Consider the following 23,942-nt stretch of genomic DNA (forward strand, 5'->3'; position numbering starts at 1 on the left):
CAGACAGACAGGGAGACAGAGAGAGACAGAGATAAAGACATGGTAGGGGAGGGGGGTAAGAAATCGGGAAATGGAAGAGAAAAGAGAGGGTAGAGGCAGAAACAGAATACAGGACAAATCGAGCCCAAGTAGATCGTAAGGCGTCAGGAGACTGACACCTAAGTAGAACAGACTTGAACATACGTAGTTAACAGGACAGAAGAAATACAAGAGAAAAAGACAAAGAGACAGAAAACACAAAGAGAGAGGAGCCGAGCGAAGGCAGAGACGGATGCAGAAGCGGGCTACAGAGAGCACGGGAGGAGCTTTTGCGTGCAAAAGACGTGTCTGGGGCAGTCCGGGCCCCTTCTTAGGATCATGTTTCGCGGCCCCAGTTCATAAAGGAAGGAAAGGAGAAAGTCAGTTAGGAAAGATGTGGTGCCCCCTCTCCCAACCAAGTGCAAAGGATGCCCGTTAGAGTCTAAGTCCCCACTTATGGATCCCAGGTTACGGACGCCCGGGGAGGGGAAATCAGAAACGGAGCAAACGGCTTCTTTCGTAGGCGGGAAAGAGGGAGGGAGCAGGCCGGAGGAGGGGCTGGCTTTTTCTTTCTTTGCAGGCGCTTAGTGAGTGCTCGGTGGCTGGCTAGGGCCGGCCCCAGAGACGCGGGGCTGCAGGCGGGGGAGGGAGGGGGAAAAAGAGAGAGAGGGAGACTCGCTCTGGTTCTCTCCTCTCCCCGTGGCTCTGCTCACTCACACGCGGGCCACCAGGGGTCGCTGCTCCTCCCCGCCTCCGCGGGGCGGGGGCGGAGACGGGGGCGGAGCCGGCGCCAAAATCAAACCCGCGCCTCGGCCGCTCGGCTCCGCCTCTGCCCGCAGCTTCTCCCGCACCCAGCCATGGTAAGCGCCGCGGCGGGGAGCCGGGACGTGGGAGCGGCAGGGTCCGGGAGGAGCAGGCTGGGGGGCCCGGCGCCGCTGTCCCTCGCTAGCCTTTCCTCCTCCTCTTCCTCCTGCGGGCCGCCCCAAGCCCTCTTCCCTCACCGTGCCCTTCTCTTCCTCCTCCCGGGCTCCTCCCCTTCCTCCTGCTGCTGTTTCCGCCCCCCAGCGCGTCCTCCACGTCCTCCTCCTCCCTCTCGCGCCCTCCTTTCCCTTCTTCCCACTCCTCTCCTCACCCTCTTCCTCCCTCACTCCCGTCTCCTCTCTTCCACCTTCCCATACTCCTCCTCCTCTTTCCCCTTTTCTAATCCCTTTTCTTCATCTCTTCCTTCTTTCTTTTTCGCCTCCCTATTCTTGCCTTCTCTTCCTCCTTCCCCCGATCCTTTACTTTCCCTCTTCCTCCCTTTCTCCTTCCCATCCTTTCCTCTTTCTCCTTCCCTTGCTCTTCCACCTCCCTCTCTTTTCCTTCCTTCCTCCTTCTTTTCCATCTCTTCCCTCCTCTCTCTCCTTCCCTTTCTCTTCCTCCTCTCCTCTTATCCTAGTCTTCCTCACCGTCCCCCCGCCAAAAAACAAAAACAAAAACAAACAACACATTTTGGGATTGTATTTTGTCTCATTAGTTTTTCACAACAAAACTTGGAGGCAATACAGTTGGTCAACTAGCACTTATTAAGTGCCTACTTTGTGCATTTTTTATATAAGTAAATTAAGATTCAAATTGAGATTTGCTTATGGTCACAACTACTAAATGTAGAAATGCTGGCTTTAAATACATTTCCCCTAACGATTTCAGTTTGCTTTCCCCGATGTCAGAGCTACATCGAGTTTTCCCCATTTCCTTTGTTAACATGCTTTCTTGCTTCATTGAATAATTGCAACCTGGGAAAAAATTAAGTCATTTAAAATTTGGCACAGCAAACATTTATGTTACTATGTGCTGTGTTCGAAGTGCTGAGGAATCAAAGATGAAAAGAGAGACTTGGCTGCTCTCCAGCTTACATTCTAAAAGTAGGTAAAAATTTCTAGAATGTGAACTCCTTGAGGGTAGAGACTTTCATTTATTTCAATCCACAGTGCTTATTAGCACATTGTTGGTGCCTTAATAAATGTTTGTTGATTGATCCTACTGGTAAAAGAATATTATGCATTTCCATATAAATGTAATGCTAGGTTGGGGGGGGGGATGGAACACTGAAGAGTTCTGGGCAAAAAAAGGATGTTCTTAACTTGGAATTCATGAATTTGCTTGTTAAAAATATTTTTATATTTCAATGTAATTGACTTCCTTTGAAAGACAGTTTATTTTATATATTTAGAAATATTATTTCATCAAGAGACTTCTCCAGAATGTCACAGGGGTCCATAAAAGAACAAAAAAACAAAAAAACAAAACTCCTGCCTCGAAACTTTTTGAGGAGGAAGAAACATTCTTGTAGGAATAAAAAGATGGGGACTGAAAAATGAAGGTGATAGCTGAATTCTTTCCTTTTCTGAACCTTTTGAAAGGCAGATAGAGAAATACATCCTATTCCTCCTGGGCAAATGCTTATGTCACTTCTCAGCATGTTTTCCCCCAGAAAATGTGTGCTCTTAAATGCTAGGCTAAAGAGCTTATACTTTATCCAGACGCTGAGGTTTTTTGAGCAGGGATAAAGGATTTGGTTAGATTTAAGCATTAGGAAGAATATTTTAGTAATTGTGTGAAGGATGAAGAAATGCAATACAGCTACTATAATGCTGAGTCCCAAAATCTCCTACAAATATTATATTGTTAAAAATAATTTTCTCTCCCTGACAATGTGCCTGGCAAATAGGTGCTAAATAAATGATTCCTGAGTAAAGGAATGGAAGACTGGGGCTGCAGCTGCCCAAGTAAAAGACCAGCAATTTACATAAGACTATCAAAGAGTTAGCAAGTAAGAAAAATACACCATAGTTCAAAAGACAAGGGGATGAATGGCATTTCTTTTATTTTGTAGCTTTTTATGTTTTGTAAGAATTTATGAAATATTTAAGCCAACATAAAGCAAAAGTGGAGACTTCAACCACCACGTGGTATTCTATTAGGAAAGAAGTGTGAAGTGAGAGTTTTATTATTACTGTATATACTTAGAAAAGAAAAAGGGGTTTTATTGTAAATTGTAGTTTCCTATTGGATATAGCAGTCTTTTCTTGTTAAGTATATAATAAGATCAACCTGTAGCTTTCCAAGATGCATCTCTAGCTTGTTTCCTATTCAAGGGATTATTTTGAGAGAGAAATAGTGCTTAAGATCATAATGGATCTAGGCAGAGCTGCTAAATTCAAGTAGAATTTCAAACCTCATTCTGTTTCTTGTGCATTCTCACTGCCCACCTAACCATTTCCTATTAACTTCACTTGAATTTTTTTAAACCTCTGTTTAGATTGTTGATATTAACTGTAATTTGAAGCCTTTTGTTTTTGAACTGAAGGGTCAGTATTTTAGCTGAAATTGTGGTGCAGACAGGCAGACTAGGGTACTTAAGTGTGAAGTTACTGCCGCTCCAGATGTAATTTTAACTGATAACGGCTTCTTTGTGGTTAGACTAAGCCAGCCACCTGGATATAAATAAATTGGTGTGAATGAACCTCATGCTCAAGTAAACTTAAAAAAAAAAATGTCACTAATGCAGGTTGATCCTATCCCCCTCTCCTAGTAATTTGGTAGTTAATAGTTCTGAGTTAACTGCCCAAGTCTGTCTGGCACAGCTTTTCCTTTTCCTTTGAGGTGGGAAAAAGTCTGTTCCTCACACCTGGGCTCTTTATAGAATTTAAATCCAGTACTAAAACTGTTTTGATTGTTATCTCTGATAAAGAACATACTACAGCATAATTGCGAATAGTCTTTATAAAACATTTTCTCATGATGATAGAAATTTTAAATATGAAATTCTATATCATCTTAATGTATTTTTGTTCTAGGCAAAGTTTACCAGATTGTGAGTTAATTAATAGCTATTTAATTTGAAGTAGCAGGGGTTGTCATAGAAACAATTTTAGTAAAACTAAGCCTATATTTACATAGTTGAAGAGCAGTATAAGTTATCTCTGTAACATACATACATACATACATACATACATATATATATATAATCAGTCTTCTGTTGAGATCTAATGATATGTAGAGTTGTTCCTGAGTATTCTTTAACTTATGGTGCAATATCATTAGAGCCTCTGATTTTACAAAAAGATGAAATTACCTTTAAAAGAAATTGTCCAAGTAGGGAACTTTGAAAGTCTCAAGTACCATATGCCCATCCATTTCTTATTCTTCAGCCAGATTTGCTTTTATTTTTATTTTGCAGAAACAAGTAATAATTGGTCTTTTATGACTCCTTGAGAGATTTTTATTGAAGTTATTTATCTGGTATCATTATAATGACCATTTAATATCAGAAAAAGCTGTATATGGTTGTTTCCTCCATTTCCTTTCTTACTGACTTTTCAACTTTTGTTGGTCTGGCTTCTGATCACATTACTGAAACTGCTCTCTTCAGAATTATCAGTGCTATTTTAATTGCTGACCATCTACCGCCTAACAAAAGTGACATACTCAATATGCAGAATGAGACATAAATTTTTGAACTTAATTAGAGAATTGTTTTATATGACTACTAATGTTTGTTAAAGCAGTTGTGTTTTTATTTTCCTTCCCCCCCCCCAAACTTATTAAGGGGGGAGGAGTTGATATTTTTTTTAAAGAAATTTTTTAAAATTGCTAATCTAATAGTTTTTTTTTTCCATTTCTCATTCTTGATTGTTCTTCAGGAGTTGCATTGTCTCTCCTCCTAGATATTCTTTCTTCTCTGAGCTTTTGTTCCTCTGCATTTCTTCTGGTTCTTCTGCCTATCTGGCTGTGACTTCTCAGTTTCTTTTGCTGTTCCTCATCTATATCCCACCTTCACTTCCCAAATGTGGCTCCTTTTTGGTCTTCTATAAATTCTCTTATTTGGTGACCTCATCTGATTCAACAAGTTATCACATCTATGCTAATCACTCCTAGACTGACATGTCCAGCTTTCACATTCTTGTCCCACATTACCAAATTCCTGGACACTGAAACTGAAAGATCATAAAGGCTTCTCAAATTAAGGCATAACCAAAATAAAACTCATTATCTTTCCCTGAAATCCATTCCTCTTCTGAATTCTCTTATTTCTGTTGAAAGAACCATCATCCTTCTACACTCCTCACTTATCCAAATAAGTTGCCAAATCTGATTTTGTTATAATTTTACAATCAAAATTATTTTCATTAAAAGAGGAAAAAAGCAAATATGTCACTTCTCTATTCCTCAAATTCCATTGGCTCCCTGTTGCCATCCAGATAAAACACAAATTCCTACTTGGCATTTAAGGCTCTTCACAACTTGCTTCCAACCAACCTTTGTATCCTTATTGCATATGGATTATCCAGCCAGAGTAGCCTTCTTGTGTTACATAGAACATCCCATTTTCCATTTTTATGGCTGAAATATACTTCCTCTTTTTAAAAATATTTTTCCCCAAATTTTATTCAATAAAAAACCGATCTCTACAGTTTTTATTGAGTAGGTTGACCATGACCACGCCCAAATCAACTTCTTAATTGGAATTCTGTGGTTGACCCAGCTCCAGTTTCAGCCTTCTTGTTAGCATTGGGAGAGCAGTGCTTTGTATGTGTCTGTCAGCTTCACCTGAGTAAATCAGGCAGGTCTCTCATCCTCCAGACTTTTAGGCCATGCCTTTCCTGCCCAGGACTTCTTCAGAGTGTGGCAGGCAGCTCCTGAATGCCCTCCTTGGTGAGGTGCCAGGAGAAGGGCCTCCATGGCAGCTGCTCTCTAACAGAGCCATGGGACTTTAGAGACTGCTTGGCCTTCAGGACATGGAGATCTGCCAGCTCAGGGTGCTTTGGCAGGTGGGCATCCTTAAAAAGGAGTTCTCAGATGGCAATTCAGTTCTTTGAGGGCATCCACATCTCGGCAGAGGCGCCTGATACTACTCTAGAAAGAACAGGATAGAAAGGAAAAAAGCTATACTTCCTCTTAAAATCACGTGTTTATTTCAAAACTCAGGTCAAATTCTAGCTAATATCTGAAGCCTTTCCTGATCTTCCCTCTCAAATCAGTAATTGTCTCTTAGGTACCTGCTGTGCTTCTGTACTGCCCTAAGTGTTGGAGAAGCAGACCCTGCCCTCAAAAACTTACAGTCTAATGGGGAAAGACAACAACAAAAGGAAACTGAAATGGGGCATGGTGGAGACAAAGTACCCTTTCAGGATATATGATGATGGTAGAGTGGAATTTAACAAATTCATTTGGTAGAAAATGACTAGACCATGAGTCCTCTTTTGCTTTGCCCTCCACAACTGTACCCAGAAACTAGCATCTTCCTCGCTAAGATAATAAAAATTATTTTGAATTTACTTTATATCCATTTTGAGTCTCTATAGCTCTATGATTGAATATAAACTCCTATAATGCAGTGCCTGACACAGTATGAAGTAAATAATCTTGTTAATTAATATTTACTTTGTCTCTATATCTTAATTATTATATCTATATACATCAAAGACCATTGCTACAAATCATAATATCTCAATGTTACTGTGGTCTTGAGATAGAACTACTTCCTAAAAGAGTACTTATTTCTACTCTAGTGTAGGTTAAGCTTAATTTCCCATGAAAAATCAAGAAAGTAATTTCTGAGACTCAATTGGTCTAGGATCTATGCTCAAGTTGTGCTTTTCTTATAGATTGACATGGCTTTCTGGTTACCAAAGGGCATTAAAAAGGTACGCCTATGTGGAATTGAGCCCATCAGACTATGTAGGTACCCAAGACCTGCTCCTTTTTGAATATTCATTCTAGTTTTTGTTAACTGTTGAATTGCCTGTCAGTGCTTCAGTTAATTCCAACATCAAACCAGAACTGTCAGACTTGCCCCCTAAGAAGCATAAAATGTATTTCATTTACACTTCTTCCTTTTTCTATTTTACTCTCCCTCCTCTTCCTCTCCCCCTCCCCAAGATGGCAATAATTTGATACAGGTAATAGATGTACAATCACATCAAATATATTTCCACATTCAAATTGTTTTAAAATGAAGTATTTGTATTCTTTCTCTAGTCGAAGAAAAAAGGATTGAGTGCAGAAGAGAAAAGAACTCGTATGATGGAGATCTTTTTTGAGACGGTTAGTACTTTTTCTTCACATTTTTATTATTTTAAATAGATTTTCTGTTAGCAAGATAATAGAGAAGGTGGAGAGAGGGAGGGTGGTTAGTCCATGACAGGGCTGGCCTTAGAGTCAGGAAAGCAGGAATGCTCATCTTGCCTTCTCACACATATTGACTATATGGCTATGGGCAAATTATCTACCCTTCAGGTAGTTCCCCACACTGGAAGTTCTTTAAACAGGTGAAATTGTAGGTCTAGACTCTCTGCCAAGGCCTCCTCTCCCAAAAAGAGAGGAATTATCAATAATAATTCAAACAATTATTCGTGATGTTAGTAGCAGATTTTTACCTAGGATCATCATTGATGTAGAGCTAGACCTCAAAGTTTCCAGGTTTACAAGTAAGTATACTTAGACTTAGAGAGGTCCAATGGCCTCCCAAGGTCATAGAGGTAGGAAAGAGCCAAGCCTTTCAGAACAAGCTGGCAAGCTTCCTGAATAGCAGGTGACATTTGGCAAAATTTTATGCTTTCTCTGAGCCTTTCTTCTTCCTGACATTATCCATTCATTGGACAAATTATGCCTTCCCATTAATAGAAAATGAAAGCTCAGTTCTTTAAAAAATTTTGCCATCTATGCAAATTGGAGGACAAGACAAAGAAGCTTCTGTTTTCAAATGTTTGATAATGTGTTTGAAAAAAATGACAAATAAGTTATTATAATGAAAAAGCTTTTTTTTTTTTTTTTTTTTTTTTTTTACTAATTTGAAGTCCTGTGATTAAACAATGTGAATTTATTTTACATTTTAAACTTGACCACCATTCTTTAAGTATAGCTCAATATTCCTAAAAGTTTTTGGTGATTAGAGAGAGAGTGATGATGTCATTTCCTTAAGTCACCATTACTCATTCTCCCATTTCTTATGTTCATAAAGATCCTCCCATATTGTCTTAGGCTAAATAAAATGGTGATGGTCTTTGACAGTCTTTGAAAAGGCAAAAGGGAAAGAAAAGTCCAGGTATCATTAATCTATATCAATTGTATAGATTTTCTTAAGAATCTTTTGACCTTTCAAAACATTTGCTCAATCCACACATTTCCCTCCAGCCTCCTATCAGCCATTCCAGTGAAGCAGCATGGTGCTATAGAAAGAGAGCTGAATGCTATTATCTTCTCTCTAAGATTATTTCCAGTTTATACTATATGTGTCTTATTTGTATGTAGTCATTCCTTGTTTCCTCCATTAGAATGTAAGCTGCTTAAGGGCAGAGGACTGTTTTTGTCCTTTTTTGTAGCCCCATCTTGTAGCACAGTACCTAACACCTAGTAAGCACCTAATTAATGCTTTTTGGCTTAATTTGGGTTACCTTGTAAATAGAGATTACGTCTTTCATTGTACTTATATTTCAGTACCTGGCTATTTTTGATTGTAAAATGTAAATATATGTATGAATAAATGAATGAGATGAAATGAATGTAAAAACCAAATGGAGAATAAATATATGCTTTTGATTTATATCTTTTAAACAGAAAGATGTATTTCAGTTGAAAGATATGGAGAAGATTGCTCCCAGAGAGAAAGGAATTAGTAAGTATCAGCTTTACTTTGTTTTTAATATCTTTAAAGATTCGAAGAGGTTACTTTTGGATTTTGGTTAGATTGTTTTGTTTTTTGTTATTATTGTTAGTTTATTTTTGTTTTTAGTATATGGGTCTTTTTTTTTCTGCAACTGTTATTATGTTTGTTTCCTTTTATCTTGAATATGAAGGACAGTAGACTTGACAAGAAGACCCATGTTTAAAGCTTCTTTAATACTTGATACTTATTAACTTGTGGGATCTTTGACAACTCTGTTGACCTCTTCTAGAGTCAATTTTCTCATCTAAAATAGTGGTGATAGTCATTTTTGTGATTCCATTCGTATGAAGTTCTCCCTAGTGGAGAAACACCTTCCACTGACATAGTTCTGAAGCTCTTCTGTAACACAAAGATGAAGAGAAATACTTGGAACACTCAGAGTCTAAATGACTTGTCTGTGGCCAAACATGTTAGGACTACAAACATGGATGTAGCAGAGACAGGAATAGACCCTGGTCTTCAGGAAGCCAAAATTGGCTAATTATCCATTACAGCAGCATTAGATCTCTTGACAATTGTCATAGAAAGGATAAAATAAATCCAAAAGGAAAAAAAGCTAAGGATGATTTCAAAAAAAAAGCACAGTAAAACTAAAAACTCCAATTTTGATGAAACATTTGAAAATGCATTTGAACTCTATCTTCCAAACTCCATTCAAAGCTGATATCTCAGCTTCTCCATGAAGTGGTATCTTTAGGTCTCACTGAACAGATTTGTTTAGTTTCTTTGTGTCTATGAGAGCAATTTTTTTGGTGTTCTTTCTTTTTGATTTATGGAGAGATAGGACTATTATAACATGATCAAACATATATTTTAAAATATATTCTTTAAATTTAAATTTTTTTGAGTTTTTTAACACCTTCTTTCCCTCCCCCCTGAAAAAAGAGCATTTCCATAATATAGAACACAAAAAGAAGTTTTTATAGGAAACTATGAACCTGCCCTTCCCTTTCCCCTTCCCCTTAATCAAGATGGTTGTGTGTGTGTGTGTAATTATTTTCTCCTCAGTATTATCTTTCCTTTTAATCCTATTAATTTCCCTGTTGAACTCATATAATGGAGATCTTTTTTGAGACGGTTAGTACTTTTTCTTCACATTTTTATTATTTTCAATAGAGTTTCTGTTAGCAAGATAGCAGAGAAGGTGGAGAAAGGGGGAAAAAAAAGACTTAATTGCTTAAAAAATTTAAAAGGAGAATTTCAATCTTTGGAATGTCCATTTCTTTTATCTAACCTGATAGATGATTCCTTTTGATTTAGTGAAACTAAGTATACAAAAAGGACATATCCCTTATGTATTTCCTGTTGCTAATGATATATAATTCTCTTTAGCAAGCATACTTTAAAAAAAAATAACCAGCTATACTGTAATAAGCAATCCTCTTTTTTTATTTGTTTTATATAACATATACTACTTATACAAAAATACTATTAGAAGAATTGTCAATAGCACATATTCTCCAACTATTAGTGGGGCACTTCACACTCTGGATGTAATAAAGCTTGTTCCTCTGGCATTATTGGCATTCACTAATCAAATTGATAAGAAAATTCCTGCAACAGTCTGGTGCCCATTCCTTTCTTCCATGTTTATATACTTTTCTTAAACATCCCAATTATAAGAAATAACAAATTCCAACCATTTCTCCCTTGTTCCTATACTAATGTATTCCTTTTACCTACTCATCTCTTTACTCTTTTAAAACCTTCAGATCAAAATCAATCTATTCCTCAAACCATTCTTTTTCTTGTTTATCTCTCTCAATATCCTTTGAAATAATTAAAGTTCTGAAGTATACTTATTTCATTTCCCATTAACAATATGTCAGCGCTATATCATGATATAGCTCCTTTTGATTGTTCGACTAAATTTATCTTTCTAGGTTTCTCTGTTCTTTTATGTTTGCATTTCAAAATTCCTGCTTAATTCTGGACGTTTCCATTAGAACTTCTTGAAAGTCTTTTATTCTATTAAAAATCTATATTTTATTCTCATTTTGGATTATACTCAGCTTGACTGTTATCCTATTTTTTTTATCTTTTAGAATATTATTTTCTAAGATCTCTTCTAATTTATATTTGAAACTGCCAAGTTTTATGTATTCCCAACTGTATGTATTTCTTTGTCCTTCAAATTGCTTCTTTCTGATTGTTTATGGCATTATTTCTTTGATATAGGGAGTCTGGATTTTGGCTTTGCCATTACTGTATTTATTCCAGGAGATGATATGTAGATTTTTTTTCATTATCTTTACTTTGGCCTCTAGTCCTACTAGATCTGGAGATTTTTCATTTATGACTTCTTGCCATATGGTGTCCAGAGTTTTTTTTAAAAAATCAGGAAGTTCATTGATTCATAAAATATATTTCTTTGACATCTTTTCCAGTTGAAAAAATTTTTTTCAGCCTATAGATTTTGCTCCATATTTCTTGCTGTCTCACAGAGTCATTTTATTGTTGTCATTTTCAAGTTTTCTGGAATCTATTTCTTGGTTAAAGTTTACCATTCTCTTGTCTAAGTTATTCATTATTCTTCCAATTCTTTCTCCCAGAAATTTTATTTCATTTTTTATCTCTTGCTCATTTGTTCTAAGTATTCATATAGAGCTTATAGAAAAATCTCTTTTTTTTTTCTTTGAGTCTAAACTTGAAGTTGTTATAGACTTACTTCTTTGGGGGGGATTTGATTTAATTGTTTTTGATTTGAAATAATTGTTGATATTGATGAAAATTTCTTTGGCTTATTCCTTTCTAGCATTACTTCCTGGAGGCTGTATGCCAAGGCCAGGCTTTGCCCCTTTATGTATTTTGGTTGAGGTCTTCAACCCTACTTAGTCTCTTTCTCTTGGAGAACTAATTGTTGAGCTTGCTTTCACCTCTCAGGATTCATTCTCCTTTCAACTTTAAGGTTCAGAGCACTATGTTGTCAGGGGTCATTCCAGCATGCTAGGACAGAATATTAGAGACCTCAGAGATCCTGGCCTTGGGTATGTTGGTCAAAGTGCTGTAGTCAGGTGGTGGTTGCTGCCTGCTGCTGCTCTCCGGATTTTCTAAGATTTGGGGCTTTCTGACCACTCTGGAGCTTTCTTAGGGAGCCTCTTACTTCATCTGAACACAGAACCACACTGGCTAGCTGTGAGCTTTACTGGTTTAGGGCCCATTTTCCTATTTCACATAGACTGCTGGCAGACTTTTTGTGTAGTTTTGGAGTGGGAAAAGTTACTTATTACAGTTTCTCTTTCAATTTCTTCATCAATTTTCAGTTTAGTTGGGACTTCAAGTATTTGCTAGAATTGGTTTGTAACAGCTGAGTATTATCTTTTGTTCAAGCAGTCATCTTGGCCAGATTTTTGAAGGTATATGAAACCAGGAAGTGTTGACATGAACCCAGATTTTCTGACTGCAAATTCTGTAGGCTATCTGTTATACAATATCTCCTAATTAAACAGAATTTAGCTGCAGAGAACTGAATGACAAAAAATTGGTTTTAGTTCTGAAAAATTTAAAGAGCAAGAGTTAATTCTGAATTATATACTGATTAGTAACTCTTTAAGATTTGCAAAGCACTTTATTTTATTAGTTCATTTGATACTTACAAGAACAGTAATAGCTAGTATTCATATAGCACCAAAGTGTGCCTGGAACTCTGTTTAATGTTTTATAAACATCTCCTTTGATTCTCATAATAGCCCCATGAGGTAAGGGCTTTTATTATCCCCAGATTTACAATTGAGGAAACTGAAGCAAATAGATTGTGACTTATGTAGGTTGACCCAGTTAGTGAATGTCTGAGACTGAATGTAAACTTAGGTTTTCCTGATTCCGGGCCTAGCATTCTTTTGATTGCACCAAGTAGTTGTTTAATTACATTTTCATAAGTGTATATTTTCAATAAATCATTATACACAGGTGAACTTTTATTCCCTGGTCAGTTAAGGAACTGACATGATTCAGTGACTCTAATTTCTTTTTAATGTTAAAAAATTTAAGTCTTGCACAGTGATACATTCATTCCCAATAGACCATAATGAATAGCCTGAGGGCTACACTGGTATAGTAGCACCACAAAGTTAAGAGAAAACAAGAGAAGTCTCATCTGTTAGGGACCCTCCATAGGTGAAGCGCTGGGGTGGTCAGGGACCAAAGATATCATGGAAGGAGTGAGTAGATATGGCTTGCAGTCCACAGAGATATAGGGAGTTCCCACATAGATGAGATCACTGGCCCCTTAGAATATTTGTGAGACATTCATTTTATGTTTTACATTGTTTTAGAAGCTTAAATTGCAGTATCTAGTGGTTTAATTTGAACATTTTGTTTTCTTAAGAATCTAGTCATTAATAAAAATGGATGAAAGTCTTATAAACATATTGACAAAGCAGTCTCTTTGCTATTAAGATGTCTAGGTTATTCTGCTGTGTGTTGGCTTTTCTATTTTAAAGGCTTAAGTCAGTTTACATGTGCCTGTATTTAACATGGGGAATGACATTATTAAAATGCCTTTGATTTTCACGAGATACAATATGGCACAATAGATACAAGAAGTTAACCAGAACTAGGGTCAAGTCCAGCCCTGGTATATGCTAGCTGTGTGATCCTGGTCAAGTCATTTAACTTCTAGGCAACTGCCCAGGATAAACTGCAGAAGCACTAGTCCAAGGAGTCTCTACCATCTCTTCCCCATCCCCATCTCCAATCATTTTTGAGGCGGTAACATATAGTTTATGAAGAACCAGACTCAAGTCAGGAGATGGGTTCAAGGAGCCACCACTGGCCATGTAACTTTGTCAAACTAGCCAGCCTGCTGCAAACTAACAATTAGGGAGGCCCACAAAAGTTTTGAGGAATGTCTGGAGATTTCAAAATGAATAAAAAAAAGTTGTTTTTTAATATCAAAAGCAAGAATCCAGTTAAAGAAAATAAATGTGAGCATGAGATGACAGAGAGGCAAAGGACTGCTTTGAGAAGAGGGGACCAGCGTACTCAGTGCATCAAGTTTGACATATTCAACAGTGTATTGCCTTGACCCATACTCAAAGAAGTTGAATAATTTCAAAAGATTATTTCCAATGACTACTCTAAATCTTGCCCAATCTTCCTTATATGGCTGGGTTTTGTTTGTTTGGGGGGCATCCAGAGTGATAGGTTTCATTGATGTGGCAAACTCCCATGGTAAAGACTCCCTGCATTGGGGCTCCTGCAATCTAGAGTTGCCTAGGGATTAAATGACTTGCTCAGTATCACACAGACAGTATGTATCAGGGACTGGACTTGAATCCAATTCCTCCTGACCCTCTATCCTCTGCACCGTCTGTCTCTCATGAAAATCAAAGGCAATTACTTGTTCATTCCCCATATTAAATACTGGCACATGTAAACTGACTTAGGTGTTTGGCTTTCTTTATTGTACTCAGCAGTCCTCTTGAATAAAGTCCAGACCCTACAATTTTTTAAAGTATTGAGATATATATTTCTTCCTAGGGGCATTTTAACCCCTCATGCCTTAGGTGCCATTAATGCAATTTTTCATTCATGTGTTATCTTTGTGTGTTATTAAGTTTAAAATACTCTTTTTCTTTCTGGTAGCTGCCATGTCAGTGAAGGAAGTCCTTCAAAGCCTAGTTGATGATGGCATGGTGGACTCTGAGAGGATTGGGACATCTAATTATTTCTGGGCTTTTCCAAGCAAAGCGTTGCATGCAAGGAAACGAAAACTAGAGACATTGTCAACTCAGGTAAGCAAGAGTTAGGGAAAAAAAATAGGATTTTTCTTTGTGAAAGGAGAATAGGATTTGTTCATGTTTTTCAGTGATAGCAGCAATGGCAGGGTAGAGTAATAGGCTTAATGTCAGGAAGGCCTAACCTAGTGAACTTTAATCAAAATTTTATGACTTTGTTTAATTCTATCAGAACTTTTTTTAAGTCTTTCTTTTTACTAACAAATTTAGTGCCTTCTATCTTTACCTAGCTTGTTGATAGTAGCATTACTTTTGTTTAATAGTTCTGATTTTCATTATTGAAGTAGTTCATGTATCTATTATGAATATCATTCATTTGTGAAATGTCTTCTCAGGCTTAGACAGGATTTGTTTCTATTTGTATATCTAAATTCCATGCTATTTTTGAAGTAAGAGCTAAGACTTTTCAGTGTTCATATTTTCCACTAAAAAATGCTTTAGATAGAGAAAAATTCAGTATTTACCTTGGGCAAATATCTCAAAGTATTTAGCACTAAATCAATTAAATTCTATCCGTGACTATTACTACCTCTAAGTGATTCTGGGTAAAGACTAAACCAGTAAGTCATAGATACCTTCCATTCTCTTAGTGGAAGGAACTTCTATACCTGGAGTCTACTCTTTTAACTTATTGCTAAAAAAACACAAAACAAAACAAAACAAAACAAAAATGAAAACAAAAAAACCTTTTTAACAGAAAAAAAATCCATTTTACACCATTATAATAAAGATAATTTTTTGATGATTTTTTGATGATATTATATCATTAATACATCTTTAGGACTGTAATAAATTGCTAAAAATGTTACTCAAAATATTTTGTGTTTTTTTTTTTCTCCCTGAATCTATAATTTCATTGGTAAGGGGAAATTCTGAAGAAACTCTCCTTTATCAATAAAGACTGGAAAACTTTTCTTCAATTTTTAGTAGAGTTAACACTGAGTGTCATGCCCTTGTTTACATAATCCATTTATGGGTCAAGAGTGGCAACTTGAACTCATGTCTCTTGACTTTTGTTGTCTATTTAATGTGCATCTAATTTTTGCCTCAAATGGTTGGGAATGGCAGTGAGGGTGGTATGTTTGTTTTTGGTAGGAACTGATTTGTATCAACAACAAATCAATAGGATTTCACTGCATCTTTTGTTGTGGTAGTTTTATATAAAATATCTAGATTGTAACCTACGTTATTTTTCATGCTTTATGTGGTGAAGTTATTGGAATAAATTGCAATATATTGTAGTATTAATTAGAAAGAATTGAGCAGAAGTTGAGTAAAGAATTGTAAAGGTGTATGATAAGAGAAAAAGATGGGTTGGCCCAAAATGCCAAGAGTGAGGGATAATTTGTGGATAACCTATGCAATCCATTGATATCCAGATATTAAGTATCATGAGATTTCAAGATAGGTCACCAGTATCCAGAGGGCTTCCAGTAAAACGATTATGAGAAAATGTGAATCCAACTCTCTGCACTTGAGGTTTTTAACTTTTTGGAGGGTCATGGCACTGTGTTTAATCCTATCAGGACTTTTTTTTTTTTTACTTTTTGTTAATAAATTTAATATCTTAAATTATTACCTAGCTTATTGATAGTAGCATTTTTCTTGTTTATTAGTTCTGATTCATTCTTGAAGTAGTCTAATGTTAGTCTACTCAGAGATTTAAATAGGATTTATTTCTAATTGTACTTCTAAATTCCATGATATTTTTGAACATGAGAGCAAAGACTTTAGTTTTCATGTTTCCACTAATTAAAATTTATTTGGATAGAGAAAAATTCAATTTTTATCTTGGACAAATACCTCAAATTATTTTGTTCTAAATCAAGCTTTGTATTAAGGGGCCAATGGTAAACAGAAATTTATTTTAATATAATGCTTCAACAACACAAGCCTCCAAATTTACAGCCAATTAATATCATTTAAGCCAATTTCATTACCATTGATTTAGGGCTCACAAGAAATTTACTGAACTGTTTCTTTCAGTCACATCTAATTATTTTTAATGAGCCTGCCATCTTTGGAGTCCTCTACTACCATTTGTTTTCCAAAATGTCTTGTGAATTTTTAAGTAGTTTTACTGAACTAAACATCCAGATTGTGATTCTGCTAACCCAGTGGACTAACACTGATGTCAGCATTTGTCTTCTGAGCCCAAATTCCTTTCTTTTCCCTTATTGGGTCAATTCCAAGCATTACGCTCTTTTCTGGGTTTTTGTTTCTATCCATGGCCAGACTCTGAATATTTAAAAAGAATGCCATTCAGCTTTTCAGCCTGGAAAACGGTTTCTTTTCATCTCATTTGGGATAGCTATCAGAAAATGGATTTTGGCTATTTTCAATTCTTCTTATTATTAATTTCTAGAACTTGGCCTGGCAATATTTTCATCTAGAAATATAGGGAAATTTCATTTTGAGTGTCTTTGGGTCTGAAACATACAAGCACTTAATTTACTAATTTTAAGAAAATATAGGAATTTATTGTAATTCATTCTCTGATAGCTGGTAGCTATTGAGTGGCACGGAACTTAAAATGATACTTAATATTTCTTTTCTGTTGTTTACAAAATAAATCTCAATTAAAACCTTTCTGGACCTCAGTTTCCTTTCCTCAAATTTCTGTGAATTGAAAGGACTAGATAAAATGATTCTTGATATCCCATTTCTGAATCTGGACCTTCACAAAGAGTTTCCTGTTGGAAATAAACTGTGTGGAATAAAATAACTGAGTCCACTTTATCTTACTATGGTTAAAAATTATAATTTTTATCTAACTACCAAGAGTACCTCTCAAGAAGGAGAGATCCACTGAATACCGAAGAAAGGAAATAATCCCTTTTATACAATTTAAGGGCCTATAATGAGATTTTATTCAAAAGTATTCAAATACTTTTTTTTAAAATTTATTTTAAAACTTTTTATTGACAGAACCCATGCCAGGGTAATTTTTTACAGCATTATCCCTTGCACTCGCTTATGTTCCAATTTTTTCCCTACCTTCCTCCACCCCTTCCCCCAGATGGCAAGCAGTCCTTTACATGTTAAATAGGTTACAATATATTCTAGATACAATATATGTGTGCAGAACCGCACAGTTCTCTTGTTACACAGGGACAATTGGATTCAGAAGGTAGAAATAACCCGGGAAGAAAAACAAAAATGCAAGCAGTTTATATTCATTTCCCTGTGTTCTTTCTTTGGGTGTAGCTGCTTCTGTCCAAAAAGGAAATACTTTTAATAAACTTCTTTTTCATAATATATCTTCCTTAATTGTGATAATAGTCACTAGCATACTGTTGACTGCTTTAATAGTCTAACTTTGCCTTAATAAGAATTTTGTTGTTTGCTTTATATAGCAAGCCTTAAATATTACCTTTCATTAAAAACTCATAACTTCGTCAGCAATTCGAACCAACACTGAAAAAAAAACCTTGATACAATGAAGAATTGTAAAGTCTGACTCTTTGCTTTCAGTTTATTTTTCAGGCTCTTCCCCTCACGCAGCTCCAATCCTATCTGCCTTGAATTGTAGCTATCACAACCCCCACCCCACCCCCCCAAAAAATAAAAAAATAAAAATAAACCACACCAAATCCAATCCTTCTGGGTAAATGCTTTGTGGATTGAGGATAACCACAAATCTGCCTGAGGCTGGAGTAATTGAAAAGTGCCTTGGTTTTGATATGCTAATATACATATTAGCATATATATTATGTATGGTATTCAAATTAGCTTTGAAATGTTTCTATTCACAGATGACCTTGCAGTAATTATTTGGAGTTTGAGATCTACAAAAAAGTCTCCTAGACAAAAATCCATGGTTCATTCCATCCTTCATAGGATCATATATTAAGATCTGGGAGGGAACCCAGAGACCATCTATTCCAGATAGATGAATAAACTTAGACATAGATTAAATGATTTTCTTTTTCCATACTATTTTTAAAATGTTCAATGTTTTAATGATTATTTGCAGCCATTTCCCCAAAATCATTCTTGTAGTTTTTAAAGAACAGGTAAGCCAGCATAAAAGCATGTACTAGCTGTCTGTGACAATATAGATAGCATTGTAGAGGTGGAGTTCAGTCATATCCAACTCCATTTGGGGTTTTCTTGGCAAAGATACAGGCGTGGTTTGTTTGTCATTTCCTTTTCCATCTTACAGATGAGGAAACTGAGGCAAACAACGACACACAGATTATCTGAGGTCACATTTGAATTCAGGGTTTCCTAACTCCTGGTCTGGCTGGAGCCAGGTGGAGCATCATCTAGCTGCTGTCATTAAGAAGAGGGAATGATAATTATAGATAAAGTTGATATTGTGTATTCAAGTTTGTACATTGAGCCTCACCACAGCAGTTAGTGGGTACTAGAGATACTGTTATCTCCATTTTGTCATTAAGGAAATTGAGACCAGAAAAGTAAAATCACTGCCCATGGCCACACTATTTGTAATTGTTAGACACCATATTTTAATCCAAGTTTTTCTGACTCTAAGGCTAGCTTTCTAGACCAAGGGTCCTTGGTCTCTTGGGGTATGAGGTAGGAGAGTTGACATGATACATTAATGGTCACACTGCTAGAGTCATGAGAGAAATGTGAACTCAAGTCTCCTAACACCAGTCTAATGTTGTTTTCACAGTATCTCACTGATTCTCAGAATTGCAGATGTTCAATTTTTATTTTGGAGCAAAGTTTCTTAGCGCCAGGCTCCTGAAGCTAGTTTTTTTTTTTTTTTTTAATTGATAATTACTTCAATATAATTGTTCTCCTTGTAATCCTAATATTTTGTTTTATCCATTTAAATACCGTATTCTAATCCATTTCTATCCAATAAACATTTGAGTCTCTATTAAGTACCTGGCACTGTTCGAAGCCCTGGGGATAGAATTAATCGAAAAATAGTCTCTATCCTGGAGGAGTTTACTATCTAAAGGGAAGGGAAGAGCTTAAAAGGTGGCTGGAAATGGTCTGGAGCAAGGGGAATACCAAGGAAATTATGGGAAAGTTTTGGGAGAAAAGTGATAGTCTGCTCTCCAAACTGAGGAAAGAGGAGGTTAAAGGAGGTGATGTCAGTCTAGTCTAGACTGCAACAGAGTGAGGAGATGAGAATTTAGGAGTTTATCTTGGGAGGGCTCTCTTGTTTAAATCAGGCAGAGTAGCAGGAGTGAATGGAAGGAGGAGTTACCAGACTTTCAAAGAAGTCCTCTCTCTCTCTCTTCCTCTCTCTCTTCCTTCTCTCTCTGTCTGTTCTTCTCTCTATCTCTACCTGTCTGTCTGTCTATTTCTCTCTGTTTCTCTCTTTGTGTGTCTCTCTCTCTTCCTCGCTCTGTCTCTCCTTCTCTCTCTCTCTCTCTCTCTCTCTCTCTCTCTCTCTCTCTCTCTCTCTCCCTTCCTCCCTCCCTCCTTTCCTCTCTCCCTTCCTCCTTCCCTCTCTTTCTCTCTTACACACAAACGTTAAGAACCCCTAATTTAGAGTTTTTTAAAGAGCAAATTGATAAAATGTGCTTACTTATTTACTGTGCTTACTAGGCAACATGGTATTGAAAGTTGTCTTTGAAAGACGCTCATTTTATTATTTTGTTTTTGACTATGAGCACAGGATGATGATTTATAAATAAGTATAGAGCAAATGGCTTACTAAAGAGCCCAGTTTGTTTAAAAAAAAATCCAACCTATTTATATTAGGATATTTTGATGCTTAAAAAAATCATTGTAAAATCCTCCCTTTTACCTAGTCATTGTTGAAAAAGTTAAAGCAAATCAACAAATAGTCTTTTGTGACATCAATCTGGAGAAAAGATAAATGTTTCATAATTGCCTTTCTGGAAGAAATCGGTCGTTCCATTAATCTGAATTCTGGTGTTTTTAGTGTTATTTCATACAAGTTTTTCCAGATTTCCCTGAAATCTTCATATTTACCATTTCTTATGTAGGATCAAAACTGGAACATCTGAGGGCCCCCAGTATTGTCATATTCCATCACACCCATATTTTAGGACCTCAAAAATGCTTCATTAATATTTTGTTATGGTAATTTTTTTCTTAGTAGTTGACCTCATTCAAATATTTGCCAAGGATTAAGACTGTTGGGTCATCTTAGTAAATTTTCTTTCATTAAACTATTTTCAGAATTTTTTGACAGATTCACAGCTTTACCAATACTGTAATAGTGAGCCTTTCTTTCCCTCATGTTAACATTTCCATTTTATAGCATCTTTGCCAATTTGTTGGGTGTGAAATGAAATCAGAGATGTTTTAATTATACATTCTCTTATTAGTTATTTGGAGCCTATTCCATATGGTCCTTTAAATTTTTTCATTCTTTTGAAAACTGATTATATCATTTGAACATTTATCTATTAAGAAATGGCTATTGGCTTTGTATATTTATATCAATTTTTTATTTATCTTTGACATCAGACTTTTTCCAGAGATACTTGATGAAAAAATTATTTCCCCAGTTGATGTCTTTTTACTATAATTCTACTGATTTTAATTTTTTTTATTTTTAATTTTTAAATTTTTTTATTAAAGCTTTTTTATTTTCAAAACTTATGCATGGATAATTCTTCAACATTAGCTCTTGCAAAACTTTGTGTTCCAATTTCTCCGCCTCTTCCTTCACCTCCTCCCCTAAATGGCAAGTAGTCCAATATATGTTAAACATGATAGAAATATATGTTAAATCCAATATATGCATACATATTTATACAATTATCTTGCTGCACAAGAAAAATCAAATCAAAATGGGAAAAAAATTAGAAAGAAAATAAAATGCAAGCAAACAACAGCAAAAAGAGTGAAAATGCTATATTGTGATCCACCCTCAGTTCTCACATTACTCTCTCTGGGTATAGATGCTCTCTTCATCACAAGATAATTGGAACTGGTCTGAATCATACTGATTTTATTAAAATTTATTCTCCTTGAAAAAACAATATAAAATGATATTTTTTCAAGGAGATTTAAGCCTTTACATTTATGCATGGGATAACTAGGTGGCCTGTGGATAGAGTTCCTGGTCTGAAGTCAAAAAAAATCAGGAAGTCCTGAGTTTAAATCTGGCCGTAGACACTTACTAGCCATATGACCCTGAGCAAGTCACTTAACCCTGTTTGCCTCAGTTCCTCAGCTGTAAAATGAGCTGGAGAAGGAAATGGTGAACTGCTCTAGTTTCTTTACCAAGAAAACCCTAACTAGGGTTTTGAATAGTAAGACATAACAGAAAATGACTGAATAATAACTATCAGCATTTATGTCACAGTTCATTTTCTGTCCAAAATTATTCAAATTCTATCAGAAAATTAATTCTTCTTTCTTTTTTTCTAAATCATAGTTCCTTTTCTATTCTTTTCAGGCAAAAAAAAAAACATCTATGAGAAAGACATCATTTTATATAGTTGATTGTACTATGTAACTAATTGAAATAAATTTATGTGAAATTTTTTTCTGAACCTCAGTACAAAATCACTTCTTATGAATAAATAGGACCATATATACCTACCTACTTGTTCATCTATACAAATGTTTTTAAGTGCTCCATAAGCCAATAAAAGACCTCCTTGATGAATCATTCATAGAATACAAGCTTCTTTAATTCTGTTTGATTTCAAGTAGGAAACAGTTAACTTTTATTCTAGAACAGCCAATCATATAGCAAAATTCCACATTATTCACAGGCTGTGATAGCCAAGCTCAGAATTAATGAGGGAAAGAATTTCCTGTACATAAAGGAAGTAGCAGAATAGGGAAACTAAGTTAAGAGAATCTTACCTTAGCAAGGTTGTCCTCTCAACCTTTCCAAGCCCTATAGCAGTTTCAGATCACCCTCCCTTTGAGTAACACATAGCATTTCCCTTAAGTAATATACAAATTTCAATCCTAAAAGATTTTAGCTAAAATAACAAGTTAAGGACTAAATATAGTTACTATTTTTCTCATGTTGTTACAATAATAGTTAATAGAAAACAAATACAAGGCCTTATTTTATTTATCCTTTCTAGTTTAAATCTATCCTGGAGCAGAAATCAATCATTAGAAATTAAGAACAATCACATTCTGGAGTTGCACACATGTAGTGAATTCAGTACGGTTTACTCAAAACCCCCCAAACACTGACTATTCATTGTAAGCCTCCAGTCTTCTCCATATCTGAAATTTACATATTAATCTCTAAGGTAAAATTAAATCTTTAAGTCTGGGGTCTGTTAAGACTAAATTGACTCAGAGATGTAACTTCAATATGTACTATTCCACGTGTAACTTTCATGATTTTCATAAGCAATGGCCAAACAATTTATCCAATAAAAATCATTCTCTATAAAACAAATTTGTAAATCCCCTTATTTCAAGTGTAAGATATTCGAATTTCTCATTAACTTTCTAGCATTTTTCAGCAACTTCTCCCACAGTTGATTGTATTTTACAATCTCACTAAGGCAGCAGACCCAGGGGAGGACAGAAAATTAGACAAGCCCCCCCCCCCAAAAAAAAGATAATGCCTCTGTAAAGAAAAACATACGGAATTAATTTAAATTCATAATTTCACAGCCTACTGATCAAAAGAGGAGTTAATTTTCTGGTGAAATAATTATATCATTTTCTGAGTATCATTTTTCTAATTAATAGCATTTCTTAATACAATAATTCCCTACATATTACAATACAAGAAATATTAGAAGCCTTACAATTATATAGATGGTATTATGGATTTTTAAAATGCAAAACAAAACATTACCAGGCAAATAACATCAATTCAATTGATTGCATTTCCAAATCATCTAACATAGAAAATCACTTTATTCATCTTTTAATTTGGTGTTCTTTACTAATTGCATCCAAAAACCACTATAGAGTAAATTTGAAATAATTAGTCTTTTCATTCTTATTAATGCCTTGAAGCCAAGTATCAAATAGAATTTGCAGTAAGTACTGTTCTATCTATAAAGATCAAATATCATATAGGAGAATAAATCTCACTTTAAAAGAAACCATATTTAATTTAATTTTAGGACAAACTCAGTCAACTCTAAATTTACAATTACAAATAGCATTTAAAATTTCAGTTTTCCTACGTGCCTAGCTGCCACCACCTCAAATCATAGACTTCATTGTTTCCAATTTGCTCAGTTTCAGAGATTTATGGTGGTTGTCTCACATTCTCATCCCCTTTTTTGAGGCCCTTGAGGTTCTAAAGATTCGACCCTTTTAACGGTCCTTTAAAGACAGAATTTTAGTATGGTATATTGAAATTATTCCATATGAAAGAAAGTTAATTATATTCTTTCTATTTTAACGAGAACAAAACCACTTCAAACCTCGCTTTCCATAGTTTGAAACCCTTTGCTTTCAAACCCAGTATTCATATTGTCAGTACAAATGGATTCCAACTTTCTTTAAATTTCTACCCATTTTCCTCTAATCTCTACCATTTAAACTTTCTCATTTTCTTTTTTCTTTTCCAGTGGACTTTA

At 35.5% G+C, this 23,942-nt stretch overlaps 1 protein-coding gene across 1 annotated transcript in view; it reads left to right on the top strand.

Moving 5' to 3' along the window:
- The first annotated feature begins 479 nt into the window (after nucleotides 1–479).
- MND1 (meiotic nuclear divisions 1) overlaps nucleotides 480–23,942 on the top strand; it is a 62,244-nt gene continuing 38,781 nt past the window's right edge. The window contains exons 1-4 of the mRNA XM_051964951.1: nucleotides 480–878; nucleotides 7,042–7,107; nucleotides 8,620–8,677; nucleotides 14,315–14,463. Of these exons, the coding sequence (XP_051820911.1) occupies nucleotides 876–878; nucleotides 7,042–7,107; nucleotides 8,620–8,677; nucleotides 14,315–14,463 (276 nt within the window). The 5' untranslated portion in view covers nucleotides 480–875. The remainder of the gene's footprint in view (nucleotides 879–7,041; nucleotides 7,108–8,619; nucleotides 8,678–14,314; nucleotides 14,464–23,942) is intronic.

Source organism: Antechinus flavipes, chromosome 6, assembly GCF_016432865.1.
Source record: "Antechinus flavipes isolate AdamAnt ecotype Samford, QLD, Australia chromosome 6, AdamAnt_v2, whole genome shotgun sequence".
Lineage (NCBI taxonomy): Eukaryota > Metazoa > Chordata > Mammalia > Dasyuromorphia > Dasyuridae > Antechinus > Antechinus flavipes.